This window comes from Penaeus vannamei, chromosome 4 (genome assembly GCF_042767895.1).
Source record: "Penaeus vannamei isolate JL-2024 chromosome 4, ASM4276789v1, whole genome shotgun sequence".
NCBI classification, from domain to species: Eukaryota; Metazoa; Arthropoda; class Malacostraca; order Decapoda; family Penaeidae; genus Penaeus; species Penaeus vannamei.
This window is the reverse complement of record NC_091552.1, coordinates 35,381,201-35,398,700: the sequence shown is the minus strand read 5'-3', so window position 1 is coordinate 35,398,700 and position 17,500 is coordinate 35,381,201. Positions and strand designations below refer to the sequence as shown.

The window sequence follows — 17,500 nt, the reverse complement described above, 5'->3', positions numbered from 1 at the left end:
ACAATTCTACTATGCCGGGAATCTCCTACAAAGCATTACATGATTTCCACAAAGGCTCAGTTCTGTTAACGACTGAGTCCTAATACAATATTGATAACCCTGACATAATATTAACCCTATCTTCTTGATAGATATACAAAAAAGAATTGTTAAATTTCCGCACAGATATAGACAAAATTATGTTTTCCGCATGTAAAAAATATGATATTCCCTGTGCAAGAAAAATGCTCTATAGTCTGAGCTGTACCTGCGTTGTTTATGACTATTTCTTAAGCTGTATAAGATAGCGGTGTTCATTTCCCTTTATCTCTGTGTGTCACTCGGTAATATTAAGTGGTAATACTTTGATGCACATTTACTGGAGAATGTACTAAGTTAGAGCAAATTGATTATGATATTCTTGTAGAGGACAAAAAGACAAAAAGACAATATCACAAAGATAGAGAAAAATTATACTCACTCATATTTGAATTAATCTGTGCAGCCAAACAATAACATTAGAAATGAAGAAAATGGGTGTGATTTATGTGGTGTAGAGTCCATGGCAAAAGAGTGGGGTCTGGGGATGAAGTCCCCAGGTTAGGAAAGTTTTTGGTTCATATAGTGATGTTTGTGGATTTTCCAGGAATGGCTGGAGCAATACGGACTTTGAGGTCACTTTATAAACAATTACCTATACTCTCATTTATATTTGGAAAACCAGAAAAAAAACTATTAACTATGATGACTTTTGCAGGTATTATGCAAATTAAGACTCTCCTATGATTTACTATTTACCTGATACTAAGGCTATATGCATATCTGAAATTGTAATTATGACAGTGATTTGTGCGTAATTACTGTTGTAAGTAAGGTGTAATTACATGTTTGAAAAATTGTGTAGGAAAGAATGCTGAAATTTGAAGTCATTAAATCTCTCACTTATTTGGTACCAGTTTTAGTGATATTAGCATTTTGACAAGATCTCTGATAAAGGGCAAAATTTCAAATGTTCTTGTGCAAACTAACCATTTTTTCCTGGTACTGGTTATCCTGTGCATTATTTACCTTAATTATAGATATGTAGATTATGCAGTGTTGGTCATTTTTGGCCATTTTATCTTACAAGTATTTTGATTGTTATATGCAAGATAATGTCTTTCTTTGTGAATATTGCCCATAGTCACACCTCTGTTTACCTTGGTAGGAATGAAGTACTGAAAGAAGTTATATAAGCTAGTGCTGTGTTCAGAACTCTTCATCTTGCACGTCCAGACAAGTTGGACAAGATGTTAGACCGTTCGGAACCACTACTTTCTCATCCTGGACAAGTTGTCCATCTTGCCCATCTTGCTCTCCTTCCCAACAGGGTGAGCAGGACGAGATGACGTCACAATAGCATTTGTATGTAAACAATGACAGTTGCAGGCAACCATAAGATATTGATAGGTGACTTTATTTTCCTTTATTGATGTTATCAAAGGATATTTTTGTGTTTGTCAGTTGCATGTAAGTTAATTATACATCAAAAGAGTTGCAAAACCTATGTAGGATGTATAATAAAGACAGTGGTACGATAAAATAGTGAATGTTTACTTTCAAACTGGTTGCATTCTGGGAAGTGAGGGTCTTGGAGGTTCTGAACGTGGCCTCGTTGTCCTGCTGGTCCTGACAAGTTGGGCGAGCAAGACAAGTTCTGAACACAGCATAGGAGGACTGAAATTTGACTAAAGAGGTACACATGATAAAAAGTGTAACTTTATGTGTTTTGTTAAACTGCGATGGTATGGTACAGTAGAAGAAACTTCCAGCTAGATTTTTTTTTACTAAAGTCTTTTTTACCAAAACAAATATTTTTACTTGATATCCAGCTTTTGGTTGATAATTTTCTTTCATGATTCATGTCCTAATTTCCAGGGTGGTCTTGATTATGTTATAAATTACAGGTGTGCTCAATCCATATATTGTTCTGTAAAATGTGTTTTTTTCTGCATAAAGTAATGGCATGGGAAAAGCCCAAATCTAAATGTATGAATGAAACTGTGTTTTATTATTCTAAAAGTGTTAGGTCTAAGAAAAGTAGTAATCATGTATTGGAGGTATGAGTCTAGCTTTTTAGATCCAGACTGCTTTTTCCCCCAAGTTGAATCATCTAAATTTGGGAAATAAAGTTGGATGGATAAGTGTGTGTAAATTGTTACATATCTGTCTTTTCAAACTGTTGTTAACTCATTGTGGTAATTATAACTAAGATATTCAGGAAGCATATAGAGACATAAGGTTTTCTGTTTTTTATTTTTTATTTATTAGTTCTAGATCTTATGGACAGTATAACATGAAAGCTTTTTTCCAGGGAAGAGGTACGAGGCATGTTTTATCATGCTTATGATGGGTACATGAAGTATGCCTATCCATATGATGAGCTGCGACCACTGTCCTGTGATGGACATGATACCTGGGGCAGGTAATTCCTTAATTGGCAAAAGTTGACTTTGAATCAGTTGAATATAATTTTGATTTTAAGATATTATGATCAAAAGGGTTTGACAAATTAGTGAATAATGTGCCATGTAAGTTTAATCAATTGTGTGATCTGTTTTTCAGTTACTCCCTCACACTCATTGATGCCCTAGACACTCTAGCAGTGATGGGGAACAAGACAGAGTTCCAGAGGGTTGCCCATCTCATCACACAAAAGGCCAACTTTGATGTTGACATTAATGTTTCTGTCTTTGAAACAAACATTAGGATTGTAGGTGGTCTGCTCAGTGCTCACCTCATGTCAAGAAAGTGAGTAGCATTTGCTTTAGTGGAAGTTGTATATTCATTGCATTACTTGTTTTCTTATTATTATTCTAGCTTGTTTGTTGAAATGTGTTTATCATGCTACTCGACTGCATTTGCATTATGAAATCATCAAAAAAAAATTAATAATCATAATTTATTTAAACAAATACTCTAGGATCTTATTCATTTTTGCAGATTTTGTATATAAGTAAGTTTATTGTGATGACTGTAGGAAAGATAGAAATGAAGATTCATATCCACAATGTTGTTTTTGTGTTTGGATTGAATTTTCATCAAAATGATATAGACAAGAAACAAAATTTATACAGTATTAATTTGTTAAGATGATTTTCCTAATGCAAAACAAGTAATTCCAACAGTGCTGTACAGTATACTGTAGTTATACAGTGCAATAGCTGCAACAGAATTTATTATGGTGAAACAGGACATAGACTCTAGAATCAGTGAATATTGAGATGTTCACCACTGCAGAACTTTTAACTATGTTATTGCATGTATATGAATCAGGATAGTTACCCCTTTGGAAAGTAGGAAAAGTTATTCAGGAAGAATTGTTAAAAAAAGAAATAGATGATTATGACAATAGTGGAAGCTTCATACATCATGGTGAAAAATATGAGCACTGTCTCAGGCTGCTTAAAATTTTTCAAGGCTGTGGCAATGTCAGGCATGTTTGGTAATGAGTAGATGGTTCATGGAAGTAAGGTGAATCCTCAGGTCTGACTAGTATATATGCTTTGTATTAGTCTTGCTTTTATATATTATTATGATAAAGATTTGATGACAACATATTTGTAAATACCTCTTTATGGGTATTTATTTTTTATACCTTTTCTGTATATGATAATCTTCGGGTCATCATCATTATTCATTTGAATATTATCATATTATTTATTGTTAACAGACAGGGTTTTGAAAATGATAGCACATTTATCATAGATTTTTTTTTTTTTTTTTATTAATCTAGAAATTTGTTTGTTTGTTATACATAGCATTTTTTTGTGTGTGTTTATGTACATGAGTGTAAAGATATATTTGTGGTTCCAAGTGCATGTGCTGATAATTTTGTTATCTTGTAGGATGGGTGTTGATGTAGAACCAGGATGGCCATGTAAAGGACCACTTTTAAGAATGGCCAAAGATATGGCAGACAGACTTTTACCAGCTTTCGACACCCCTACAGGTAAGGTATACTGTACTTTAGACTAAGCTATTTTTCATTTGGATGTGTTTGACTTATCAAAATGAATGATAGTATACATATAATTTAATAGAGGAAAAGTTGAATAGTCAAATATGTGTGTCCCTCTGTAATAATTTTTTTCCTTTGTAATGAAATCTCATAAACAACTTGAATTGTTCAAGGTATTACTAGTGCCTTAGACAAGCTGTATGCGTTCTTTTAGCCCATAGATGCATGTTAAGAAATTACTTTGACTTTGAATGTCTTTTCCTATAATATGAATATGAATATTAGGCATTTTAATTATCAAACAAAATATAGGTAACAGTTTCTCTAAGAATTTTGTTAACTGTCAAAAAAAAGGAAATATCAGGCACACTAGATTCTAAGTATTATCAAAATAGAAGAAGCTGTGGCTTGTTGATGGATAACCCAGAATTTAGTTTCTTAGTATTTTATATATGCAGCCTAGTCATATGGTAGAGATGGAGGTGCTGTCATGTTGATTTTGTTCTAAGTAAATCTTTTGAGTTCCCTTATATTGCTAGGTATATAGCAATGATGTAAGAGGTATACAGAAGATTTCAAGTTCATTTTAGGAGGAAAAAGTAGTTTTTACCTCTATACTAAAGTTGGATTATAATGCAAGGGATCATGTTAGATTGCCTCTTGTAGTCTTTAAATTCATTCCTCATCTTTACAGCATTCTTCAAATTTTTACTTAGAAGTAATACAAGGAACAATTCTTTTTAAGTTTTGGTTAGATTCTGTACATCATATTACTCAATTTTAATTTATTCAGTAATTTTTGACTGGTTTTTATTTTTGATATTTCACTGTTTATCTGATTTGCAGGAATGCCTTATGGAACAGTGAACTTGAAAGATGGAGTGCCAGAAGGAGAAACCACTGTAACATGTACAGCTGGGGTTGGGACATACATTGTAGAATTTGGTGCCTTGTCCAGACTTACTGGTGATCCTGTGTATGAAGAGGTAATTTAAGTTTATATTTTGGTTTTGGCTTTATAAAATTTTGTAGTTGTATGTTTTATATTATTTTCCATTTTGTGGTGAGTGAGGAGCAAATATTGATCTTTATTATTCATTTTTTTTGTGCTCCTCTGGCAACTAAGCTCTGCCCCCTAAACGAGATGAGAAAATTTATAATTGGCCATAATCTTTATGGATATTAGGTTGAATACAATATAGATTTAAGATCAGTTTCAGGATGAAAATATCTGTATAGAGTAGATATTTTTGATATACAAGGCAGTTTCAATATAAAATGTCTCACGACTGATGCAGTTTTTTCGTAAATTACGAAATTCATTTGTATGCAGATAAAAATCTAATTTGCAAAAAGGGATTACAACAAATGCATATGTTACAAGATAGAGTTATTATGATAAAGAAATTTTATTACAATATGTGAATGTGCCTATTTATAAGCTAGATTATTTGTGTTTAAGAATTTATACTAGTGGTTTAATGGAGATACATTGAAAATGATTTACAGACTGAAAAGACTGAAATACTTTTAGGTGGCTTTGCGTGCACTACATGCTGTGTGGGATCATAGGTCTGCAATTGACCTTTTAGGCAACCATGTTGATGTCTCAACAGGAAGATGGACAGCACAGGATTCTGGGATAGGTATGGTTTTCTTGCTTTTTCACCTAGGGTACATTTGTAATTTTTAGGAGTACTTGGAGTAGCCAGCAAACCTGTATGAGGAGATGCTACTTTTTCATTTTTCTTTTTCTCTTTTATTTATTGAAAATAAATCATTACAGTATCATGAATGGTGGTGAAGTAAGTGAGATGACTCATGTGTTATAAAAATCATAGTTGAAATGAATTTTTTGGGGGGGAATTATATAGATTTCCATTTTCTATGGAAATCATAAATGGAATATGTTGCTGTAATCAGTATTATCTGTGAAGAGTAATATATAGCAGATCTGCAAACAATACTTACACTATACAGTTACTAGGTAAAATTTCAGATATGCATTTCTGTTATCATTATTTAACACAAGTTACATATTTTTAGTTGTTCTTCAGTGATTGATAAATAAATAAAAAATGAAGGTATATATAAAGTATATAACACAATGATTATACCTTTAGTGTTTTTCAAACATTACACAAGAAATGAAGCAAGTGCTATGATAATCACCTTCCAGGAGCCGGCATAGATTCTTACTTCGAATATCTTGTGAAAGGAGCAACTCTTCTTCAAAGACCAGAACTAATGGCAATATTTAACCAAGCAAGAATTGCAGCAGATAAGCATCTACGCCATGACGACTGGTATTTGTGGGCCACAATGACAAAAGGGCATGTGACAATGGCAGTTTTTCAGTCTCTTGAAGCATATTGGCCAGGTGTCCTGTCTCTAGTGGGTAAGGAAGGCTTTGTTTTTTGTACGTTTGTGGATTTTTTCCTCTTCTCTCTTCTTCTTTCTCTCTGTTTCCTCCTTCTTTCATCCATAATTTGACCACTTTGGGTTTATTTTTTTCTCTCTCTCTGTTTTTTCCTTTCAAGGAATTTATTATATCCATTCCAGATCTTTCCTTTTCATCTCTAATTATATTATTTCAGCCTTACCATATACCTTACTGTTTTTCATCCATGTACCTTGTATTCTCCTTATATATGCAATTACTCAATGCAATACTACTGGAGGTAATTATTTAGTCTTATGATTTAATTTTTATAAAATTGAAGATAAAAATCAATATTTTGCAGGTGATGTAAATTCAGCCCTCAAGATTGTATTCAATTACCATCAAGTTTGGAAGCAGTTTGGCTTTACTCCAGAATTCTACAACATTCCAAGGGTGAGAGTTTGATATAGAAAAAATTATTAGAAATGAAATGCATGTTTATATACCTTAGGTATGAACCACCATATATATTTGTAGCCTGTACTGAGAAATAATCATTTGTAACATTAATATTCCAGGCTGAAGCATCAGTCAACCGTGAAGGTTATCCACTGCGACCAGAGTTAGTGGAGTCATTGATGTATTTATATAGAGCTACAAAGGATGAAACCGTTCTTCAGATGGGTGCAGATCTTGTGGCAAGCATTCAGCATACTGCCCGTACTGAATGCGGTTATGCTACGGTAAGATAACCCCTGAGAAGTATGAGAATATATGGAAAATATGTGAACTTCAGGTTTACCATTGTTGTTGACTGCAGTTATCTGAATATTAGTAATTAAGCATAAATACATTATCAATAAATTTGATAGAGTGGGTTCAGAGTTATTAATTGAAAACATCCAGCGATAGTCCTGGAAGTTGATGTACACTGCCTTTTTAGCTAGTATTCCATGATGTGCATGTAAATGACAGAAGTAATTTGGATATAGCACTGAGTTAGGGATCTTAACCCATATACTGTAGGAATTACTTCAGAATATGTAGCACTAAACTGACAGTGGTCCTGTCAGTCTCTACTTTAATATATGACTTCTTGGCATTGTATGATAGTGCAGTTTAGTATTGGTCTTGGTGTCCAAGATCTAGATTATGCTTATTCAATTATACAAAGAAGATAGTGGTAATAGGAAGGCATTTACATGAAATAAGGCTGTATGTAAAAATCACATGAAAGTCTCAGCAGTATTGAATTTCACTGGCGAGTGTTTTTTTATGCAAAATTAAATGTGGAAAGTAAATTATTTTTCTATATCTCAATTTATTTAGTATTGTCATTCAAATTAAATTCAAGTCTATCTGTCAAACTGATTGTACACTGTTAGAGGAAATTTTGATTAGGTTTAAATGAAAGTCGCCAGTTGTAAATAGAGGACTAGAGTATAAGGTAATTTGAGATTGAATGTAGAAACAAAATGTGGAATATTTTGATGGGAATTATGCATTCTCATAAATAAGATCACATTCTGAACTGATTTTTTCAGACTTCCTAATTATTCTTGTGGCTTCAGCACAGCTCTCTTTTTCTCTATCTTTTCTTGTTACCTTTTTAGTTATTAATGAGTTTGCAAAATGAATCCAGGTATTTATATACATATGCAAATATATATAAATGAGCATTTGCCATCCTCCTTCCAGGTGAAAAATGTAAACGACCACACTTTGGAGAATCGTATGGAAAGCTTTTTCCTTGCTGAAACAACAAAATACTTGTTCTTGTTATTTGACACTGAAAACTGGATTCACAATGCAGGAGAAAGAGGTCAAGTGCACAGAGTTGGTGAAAGAGAATGCATTGTTGAAGGTGGAGGCTATATTTTCAATACAGGTAAGATTAAGATAAAGTAGACTAAATAGAAGTATATTTTATGTACTTATTTTTATCATTAGAAAATATATGTTCAAGCATTTTTCATACAATAGGGCATTAAAAAGAATATATTCAAAGCTTCAGTTTCTAATATAAACTAATTGAATGTAGTTTAGCAGTGTCATATAATTTCTTGTCCCAAAGAGATTTTAACTAACTTCATTAACTCATTGATAGAGAGCATTTTATTACATTTTAAAGCTGATATATTAAAGATAATGTAGATGAAACACTGAAATGGGTATAACACATATGATGTGCCTTTTGGTTATATATGAAAATAAATCAAATACTCTAAAAGTTCCAAAATTATTTTCTTAATATTTTAATGGAAGATATGTAATTAATATGTAATCGTTTTAATTCACCCATTGGATCCGGGTGCTTCACAGCTCACACAGACCAAAATCCAGGCATTGGGGTAACTTGTGTGGTGACTCTCCTGGATGTGTCTTGCAGGCTCAGGCCCACATGAACACTCATGTGCGGAATTGACTCCTTGCCTCCTCTTTGCTGTGCTATTAGCTCTTATTATGCATATGCTGTTTTGCTATTTTCTAAGGTCTATATTTGTCACATTGTTACTTGCATTATTTTTAAATATTTTTGTAATATTCAGTTTTCTGTAACATTGACACTGCTAGTCAAGACAGGCAGGAATAGGCTACTGTGCATGGAAATAATCCTCTCACTGAAGCTGGTGCTCTAGCCTACAGATGGTACATTCCACCCTCATTTACCAGTGAAAATAATGCAAGAAATCCTTCCTAAAGTCCAGCTGAATCTAATCTCCCTTAAAGAGCTTTGTGCACTCACAATGAGACATCCCAATTACCTGCCACTTGGCAACAGTATTTCATGACAACATGTTCCTATTACCCTGTCCCTAGCCAGATATATCCATGATGACACACACATCACCCACCACTCAGCTCAATTTTTTTATGATGTGATGTCCACATCACCCAGATCCAATGGGCTGACAGTATTATGAACTTTATTTACTCACTTTTTTGTCTTACAATGGTTTGAGAACTACTTTAGAAAATACTTATTCCCTTTTCTTGATAATGTTTTCACACAATTTGCTTTCTCTTTACACAGAGGCTCATCCAATTGACCCAGGTGCTCTTGCTTGCTGTTTCACAAAAGAGGATGATTGGTCCCTCTCTGTAGCAGACCAAGTTGCATTGATTTTAGATCCAGCAGCACCTTGGAAGAAACACGTTGGGCATAAGATGAAACCCCCCAGGAGTGTGAAAAATGAAGAGGAGTGCAGTGAAAAGGAGAAGAGTAAAGACTTAGAGAAAGAGGAATCACAACCAGAATCAGAAGGTGAATTAGAGACTGTTCTAATGGTAAAGGAATCCACCCCTGGTAAGGATATTCAGGATGACAATAAAGCACCTGAGACTGATGCTGAAGACTCTGGCTCAACTGTAGAAGTTGAAGTTGACATTGAGAAGATTCCAGTTGACAAAAAGTCTGTTGTTGATGCAGTAAAAAAGGCATTCGATACAGAAGAAAATGAGGAAATGGCTGATGATATTGTGCATGTTAGTGTAGAGAGTGAGAAAAATGGTAGCCATAATGTCAAGGTGAAGGAAAGTGATTTGAGTCACGAAAAAGAGGTCAAAGAAGAGGAATTACCACAAGAGGAGGGAATAATAGAAGATACAGAAAAACCCAAAACAATAAAGAAAGAAGGTGGGCCCAGATTTTCATCTTTGAGTGAAACTGTTGAAAGAGGTCTTGGAGGCAACACATCAGGTATGGAAGCTGCAGAAATAACCCCAAGTGTATCCAGTTCAAAATACACTACCAATTCAGGCACCCCTCGTATTGTGCCAGAACCAAGCGAACCAAATATAGAACACTCCATAAAAAAAATATTCATTCTAGAGGATCTCAAAGAGCGCCTAATCACTGATCTCAATGAATATAGAAACTTTACACTATCCAGTAGTTATTCCCTCTTATCCTGTGAACATCCTCCTTTCATAAACATGATTAATATAAAGGGGCAAATGTTTAATCCATGATTATATTTTGATGTATATGGATAGCTATTTATTTTAATATATATAAATAATGAATACTATAACAAATGTTTTGTTATTCATTATATGATTGTACAGCCTTTTCCAGACACCTTATGAATTTAACAAGTACTTGAAAACTGCAAGTAAAGGTGAGAGCATAAATTTAATTTCTTAATTTTTTGACAGAATGAACACTGCTCGAAGAAACCTAGTAGTGTTGCTTTATTTTATAAAAATTAAAGAGGGAAACATGTATGTTGTCATTATGTGAATGTAGAGATTTATAAATTTATTGATAGATAAGGGAGAGAATGGAAGTACAGGGATTTTTTTTAAATTGAATGAATAGATTTTGACTTTCAGTGTTTTTATGAATAAATAAAAAGATTTTTTTTAATGTCATGGAAGTATATTGATAGCAGTGATCATGTGAAGGAATCCACTAATGTGTATCTTGCTCAAACTTTGTACACTCACTCACAATCTTACACACACACTCACACACTCACACTCACTCTCACTCTCACTCTCACTCTCACTCTCACTCTCACTCTCACTCTCACTCTCACTCTCACTCTCACTCTCACTCTCACTCTCACTCTCACTCTCACTCTCACTCTCTCTCACTCTCTCTCACTCTCTCTCACTCTCTCTCACTCTCTCTCACTCTTTCTCACTCTTTCTCACTCTTTCTCACTCTTTCTCACTCTCTCTCACTCTCTCTCCCTCTCTCTCACTCTCTCTCTCGCTCTCTCTCTCTCTCTCTCTCTCCCTCTCTCTCTCTCTCTCTCTCACTCTCTCTCTCTCTCTCTCTCTCTCTCTTTCACTCGCTCGCTCTCTTTCTCTCTCTCTCGCTCTCTTTCTCTGCCTCTGTCTGTCCCTGTCTCTCTTTCTGTCTCTCTCTCTCTCTCTCTCTCTTTCTGTCTCTCTCTCTCTCTCTCTCTCTTTCTGTCTCTCTCTCTCTCTCTCTCTCTTTCTGTCTCTCTCTCTCTCTCTCTCTCTCTCTCTCTCTCTCTCTCTCTCTCTCTCTCTCTCTCTCTCTCTCTCTCTCTCTCTCTCTCTCTCTCTCTCTCTCTCTCTCTCTCTCTCTCTCTCTCTCTCTTTCATATCTCTTTCTCTCTCTCCCCCTTTACTATCTCTTTCTCTCTCTCTCGCCCTCCCCCTTTACTATCTCTTTCTCTCTCTCTCGCCCTCCCCCTCTTCTCTCTCTCTCTCTCTCTCTCTCGCCCTCCCCCTTTTCTCTCTCTCTCTCTTTCTCCCTCCCCCTTTTCTCTCTCTCTTTCTCCCTCCCCCTTTCTCTCTCCCCCTTTTTTCTCTCTCTTTCTCCCTCCCCCTTTTCTCTCTCTCTCTCCTTCTCCCCATTTTCTCTATCTCTCTCTCCTCTTTTTCTAACTCTCTCCCTTTTCTCTCTTTCTGTCTCCCTTTTTTCTCTCTCTGTCTCTTTTTCTCTCTCTCTTACTTGCACTCAAAGGTGTTTATGATAACAAGCACCATGAAGTTTATTTTTGTACTTTTATCTTTTTTATTTTGTGCATTTGCTGCTGGGCATCCCAAGATACATTTCTGCCTTTGCTGTATGATTTTGCTTTGCTGTTATCATTTTTCAGGGTTTGGTACCTGGAAAATATTGAACTAAGCATTAAATATATGTTAACACATTAAAAAATTTATTTATTTATAAAGAATACCTGCCTCTTTTATTTTTCCCTTATCAATGTGTTATATACGTATCGTGCAATTATTAAAACTGTTTGGTTACAGGAAAATATTTGTTTACAGTAAGTATTTGATTTATTGATTGTCTTTTCAGTTTATTGGCTCTTTAACTACTAGAGGAAACAGCAGCATTAGCTTGAGGAAATGATGTCACAGGGGTACATTTCTTTAGAAGATTCTTGGAAAGAGGATATTGAAGAGGTTTCAAGACAAGCTGATAGAATTTTATTTTTATTTGTCTTAATAAAGCAAAGCTTGGTAAATATCGGGTAATGATTTGATATTATATGGCAGGAATTTGGAATTATTAGTCTGATTAGGACACGTAATCTCTCCCTGCAGTGTGCAATAATCACAAAAAATTATCTTTGCTTGTATTACCTGAACATTGATATTTATTTATTTATTTATTGGTTAAGGAAGTTTTTTTGTTTATAAGGTAATGTTTATGGATTCCGAGAATTCCGGTTAAGGGTTGAAACAAATTAATGTCCCTGACATCAGTCTTACAGCACTATGATAAAGTATTATGGCAGAAACGTTAAAAATGATTTCATGATTAGGATAAAACATTTTAGAGTGTTGGAGGTTACTATGGTAGCAAAAAGGGTAAAGAGGTAAGAGCATGAAGAACACAGCACAGCTCTCATGCCTTAGGATGTGGACAGAAGGGGATGAAAAAGAGAAGGAAAAGGAAAGGGGAGAAGAAAAGACCATACAAAATTAGTTGAGGCGAGGGCTCAGGTTCAAGGTAGGGGTGATCCTCTACACTGGGCCTCAGTTGGTCTCCTAAGCCCCCAACAGCAACAAGAAGCAAGTGATTGGGGGGTCAACATTGATATTAAGGGTAGAATGTGGAAAGTAAAGTTCATACTAATTAAAATAGTAATATCAAGAGCTCTGGCTTGCAGCTGGATGCTCCTCAGCCTGAATTGTTGCTTGCATTCCATGGATTAAAAAGGTATGATAATGTGCGTGTTTCAATGGTAGAGATTGCTTTCAAAAGTGGTCCAATGAGATCTTTTGATCTTAATCTTGCTAAGCTAAAGTCTTTTCTTATCAAACCATTCCTTCAAGGGGAACTTTCCTGTGAGTATGCTGGAACAACTTTGTGGTTCCATTTCAAATTCCTGCAATATAGAGGGGATAACTGGAGTATCTGCAACTTTTGAACTTACCTGCAATTTTAATGTGACTAAATATCTTATTCAACATTTAGAGTTTTATACAAACTTTCCTGGTACACAAGTACTAATGCTTCTCATGGATCATAACTATGTCTAATACAATATGAAGTCATCCAGCAATGTTTATTCTTGAAAATGATAAATGCAATATGATTTTTTTAAAATTCTTATGTAAAACTCTACCAAACCAAGCAAAAGTTGTATGGACTGCAGCAGTTACCTAGTAACCTAATATTCAGTCTTTTAGCAATCATTATTAGTTGGAGCACAATAAAAGTTTTCTTTATCCACTGATGAAAGCAGAGTCAGGAAAACAACAAATGAGCTTCCAAGAAATTTCGGACAGAATAATTCTTTATGCAAATGTGTGAACTAATGAATACTTATTTTTCTCTTGTTTAACCAGTCTGGTTTTGGTGAAACTCAAATGGCCCTAACTTATTATACTATCCCTGAATGTGCAACCCTTTTCCTCAAACAATTGCTAAATCAGCAGCTTTTGTTTCCAGGCTCCAAGACCAGGCAGAAGCCTAAGTGGTTTGATTCTTGAAGCTAAACAGAATACATTTGCTAAAGCCTAATCCACATCTATGTCTGGGGGATTTTGTTTCCTGGGCAAAGCCTGTGTTAGTTTAGTCCACACAGGTGTGCTAGTGTTTGGCAGGGTTATCTATCCATACTATTTATTTTTTTGAAAAATTTCTGCCGCATCAATATAGGTCATTTGTGGCATATATAAAATATAGCCATAGAGCGAGGCTTGGAGTATAGCCCCCAGGTACGAAAAGGTCACACAGAATTATGATAAAAGTATTGTGACAAAAAGGTTACAAATGGGTTTACAATTAGGAAAAAAATACATTAAATGTCAAAGGTTGTAGAGCACTTTAGGTTAGTATAGTAGTGAAAAGGGTAAAGAGAAAATAGCAAATAAAGTACAAAGGCCATGCAGGAATGACACAAAGCCAGCCTTTCATCCTTTTAGCACGGCTCTCACACTTTAGGCTGTGGAAAGAAGGGGTTGATGTGAAGGAAAAGGAAAGGTGGAAAAGAAAAAACCATGCAAAATTAGTAGAGGCAAGGGCTGAGGTCCAAGGCATGGGTGATCCCCCACACTGGGCCCCAGTCTCTGTCTCCTAAGCCCCCACACAGCAACAAGAAGCATGGAATTCGGGGGGGTCTATCCATATCAGGTATCAACTGATCAAATTTATAGGCAGACAGCATTTCTGGTGATTTTTCTCTGTCAGACTCCTGCTAATTAAGCAAATGTCTGTGAAGTAGGGTTTGATTGTTTAGATGGGACTTAATCAAAGTCAGTTTGTCTTTTCTTCAATAAATCCTGAGTCCAAGTTCAGAAAATGTCATTATTTCTACTGCAAAATAAGGTAGTTTGCATTCCCCAGAAATGAATAGGAAGTAGTGTATGTGGCTGTGTGGATATATATATATATGCTTATGGAATGTAAATTCATATACTTGGAAAGTGAAGATCCAATTATTTTGCAATTTTTATTTGGGTTTTTATTTTTACAATTTTTTTTTGTACTTTTTCTTGTGCAATTATAAACTCACTGATTCCCAAGATAATTGTATTACCTTGTCACAAACAGATGCATACGGATATAAAATAATGTGTATATATATGAAATAACAAAACTATCAGTTCAAGATACAAAAAATTATAATACAATTCACATCAATGATCAGCCCTATGGCAAAGATAACATTTATAGATGGCAATTGTAGAGTAGTAGTAATTATGAGTCACAAAAATATTACAGTAAAAAATAATAATGAAACTACTGCAAACAATTGTAATAATACTTTAGAAGTATTTCTTATCCCAACATACCATTTCTATAAAAATCATTTACATAAAAAAATTCATATGTAATAACAAATATAAATACACATGTATTCACATTATGCATCTACTTTGACACATCACCAATCCTCTTCTCTGGTCCCAGGCCCCTCTCGTGGGATGGCCAGAGATTTTTTTCTTTTTTTTGTTATTTTGTATTTTGTTTTGTATTTTTTCCCCTTACAGTTCTTGAAAACTAAATTAATCTTGTACTTCCAACTCTTGCTCAACTCGGCAAGTTTATCCTTTTTAAATCATACATTAAAAAGAAATTCATTCAATAACCACAAAACATTACAAGTTTTCTCCCTATACTCTTTACAATAGAAAAAATAGTATTCACAAGTGAGCAACGAATCATTCACTATATGCAACAAGTATATGCATGATTGATACACAGGTACAGCTTGGTAGGGAACAATAAAGCTCAGGATGTACCAACGTGGTGCTGGACATCATGGTACAACTTCGAAGACGCATTCACAGCAAAACCTTTTTAACACTTTCTTCAACAATGCTCTTATTGTATTACAGTTCCTGCCAATAGTGAATCATGACCACGTTGGTGAGAGACTGATGGGAGCAAGCTGAACTCCATTCCCCTGATGACATGCACTTCAAGGATAGTGTACTATTCTTTCTATTCTAATACATCCCACGGCCCCTTCCAATTCCCTCTTTTCTTTGATGTGAAAGGGTGATGTCTGAATGTTTAGAATTTCAGATGGGTCATCATTTGCCCATGAAACACATGATCAGTGCTTTCATCTAGGAGAAATGGTAAAAAGCATAAGGTGCAGGGTATCATGAAGCAATATACTACCTGACTACAGTAGAAGCGGAGTCTCCAGCTGTTTCAGTAAAGGATTGAGTTCCAGTACTCAATTAGAAATCAAAACAAATAACATACATACAAGACTCAAAATGGTCATACTATTCCTTTGGACCATATATGTATGAAAGTATCTGAAAATTACCAAGGCAAGGTAAGATAGTATCAAACAACATGGAAACTCGGTTCACACAGCAAGAATCATGAAATGCGAAAATTAGTCCTATATTTTTCTCTTGTAATATAGGCCTTATCTAACCACCTAATGAACCTTGCAAAGATGCCACATGAAATTCAGTAATACATTGTCACACTTCACACTAACAATTCCTTAGAGTGCATACAAAATAAAATCCTTATGAAGTTTCATCACAATTTCACTGGTTTCTGTAAAATAAGATAACTCCTGTTGATCATGGCCTTCTTATGGAACTCAATATAAGCACTCAATTCCATGGTGGCATCCTAGGTGGCCAAAGTGATTAGAAGTAGGCATCATCCTTCACACGACCACCATCTCCCTCGGAGACAAAACGCTTTCGGCCCCTAGAATTAGAAAAGGAAAAAATTGATGTTCAGTTCTGAAGTGGCCATATTGTACATCAAGTAAAAATGTAGGTTGCAGATACACAATATTCACTACCCATTTCTATACTCAGATTTGAATATACTGTAAATATACACAACAGGCAAATGAAAAAGTAAGAGGAAGGGCAAAAGCAAGTATGGAAGGAAGAGAAAGAGTGATGAAGAGTTTGAAAAGGGAGTGAGGGAGAGAGGGAAAGGGAGGGAGGGAGAGAGAGAAAGAGAGAGGGAAATGTATTCTTCTCTTACCTGACAGGTAGTTTTTTAACAACATCGTCACCAACAACTTTTGATGCTTGACACCGCATAACAAATCTCTCTAATACAGTGTATGCAGGAGGGACATCTACACATATCTGTGGCATATCTTCATACACCTGAAAAGATACAAGTTATAAGAGCTGGTCCTAAAGAACTTCACTGGGGGGGGGGGGGGATACATTTGGAAAAGGCGGAAAGAAAAGTGAATGACTGAAAACAGACAAGTTTAAGGTCTGAATTATAAATTACAATAAAATGTGAAATCTAACATACTAGAAGACTCCTTCAATTCAAATTCAATTTAATTTCACAATGGTAAACAATAAAATAATAAAAACTTACTCTCAGAAATCCTGCCTTCATTTGAGAGGGTGTAATGATGATTGCTCTGTGCAGGGAACCCAAAAGCTCACACATCATTGCGGATGTACGGTCATCCATTTTTTCTATGGTCATGATAATCGCTTCATACACCTGTGTATGGAAATATGAATCATGATTACAGTATAAACCTATTAAATCATTTTGGATAATCATTCATGGGAATCTATCATCAATTTCTTCTTTTCCAATACTTGAGCATTTTATGAAAAGTCTTTATTACCAAAATATAAATAAACTTACCAATTCATGGTGGAAATGAGGAACCTCCAATTCTAACAAACATCTAGTTGCTTCTGCAATATCAGCAGATGAAAGGTACTCCTGTAGCAGAAGA

General features: G+C 34.9%; 2 protein-coding genes across 2 annotated transcripts in view; one reads left to right on the top strand and one right to left on the bottom strand.

Moving 5' to 3' along the window:
• Edem1 (ER degradation-enhancing alpha-mannosidase-like protein 2) overlaps positions 1–10,400 on the top strand; it is an 11,513-nt gene extending 1,113 nt beyond the window's left edge. Inside the window, exons 2-11 of the mRNA XM_027364271.2 lie at positions 2,333–2,443; positions 2,584–2,769; positions 3,867–3,970; positions 4,826–4,965; positions 5,514–5,625; positions 6,159–6,377; positions 6,724–6,815; positions 6,941–7,105; positions 8,061–8,250; positions 9,397–10,400. Of these exons, the coding sequence (XP_027220072.1) occupies positions 2,333–2,443; positions 2,584–2,769; positions 3,867–3,970; positions 4,826–4,965; positions 5,514–5,625; positions 6,159–6,377; positions 6,724–6,815; positions 6,941–7,105; positions 8,061–8,250; positions 9,397–10,334 (2,257 nt within the window). The 3' untranslated portion in view covers positions 10,335–10,400. The remainder of the gene's footprint in view (positions 1–2,332; positions 2,444–2,583; positions 2,770–3,866; positions 3,971–4,825; positions 4,966–5,513; positions 5,626–6,158; positions 6,378–6,723; positions 6,816–6,940; positions 7,106–8,060; positions 8,251–9,396) is intronic.
• Positions 10,401–14,735: 4,335 nt separating this feature from the next.
• Pdcd4 (Programmed cell death 4) overlaps positions 14,736–17,500 on the bottom strand; it is an 18,423-nt gene continuing 15,658 nt past the window's right edge. Inside the window, exons 5-8 of the mRNA XM_070120941.1 lie at positions 17,407–17,500; positions 17,125–17,256; positions 16,771–16,898; positions 14,736–16,482 (exon numbers count right to left, since the gene is read on the bottom strand). The exon at positions 17,407–17,500 is cut by the window's right edge and continues 140 nt beyond it. Coding sequence (XP_069977042.1) covers positions 16,419–16,482; positions 16,771–16,898; positions 17,125–17,256; positions 17,407–17,500 — 418 coding nt within the window. The 3' untranslated portion in view covers positions 14,736–16,418. The remainder of the gene's footprint in view (positions 16,483–16,770; positions 16,899–17,124; positions 17,257–17,406) is intronic.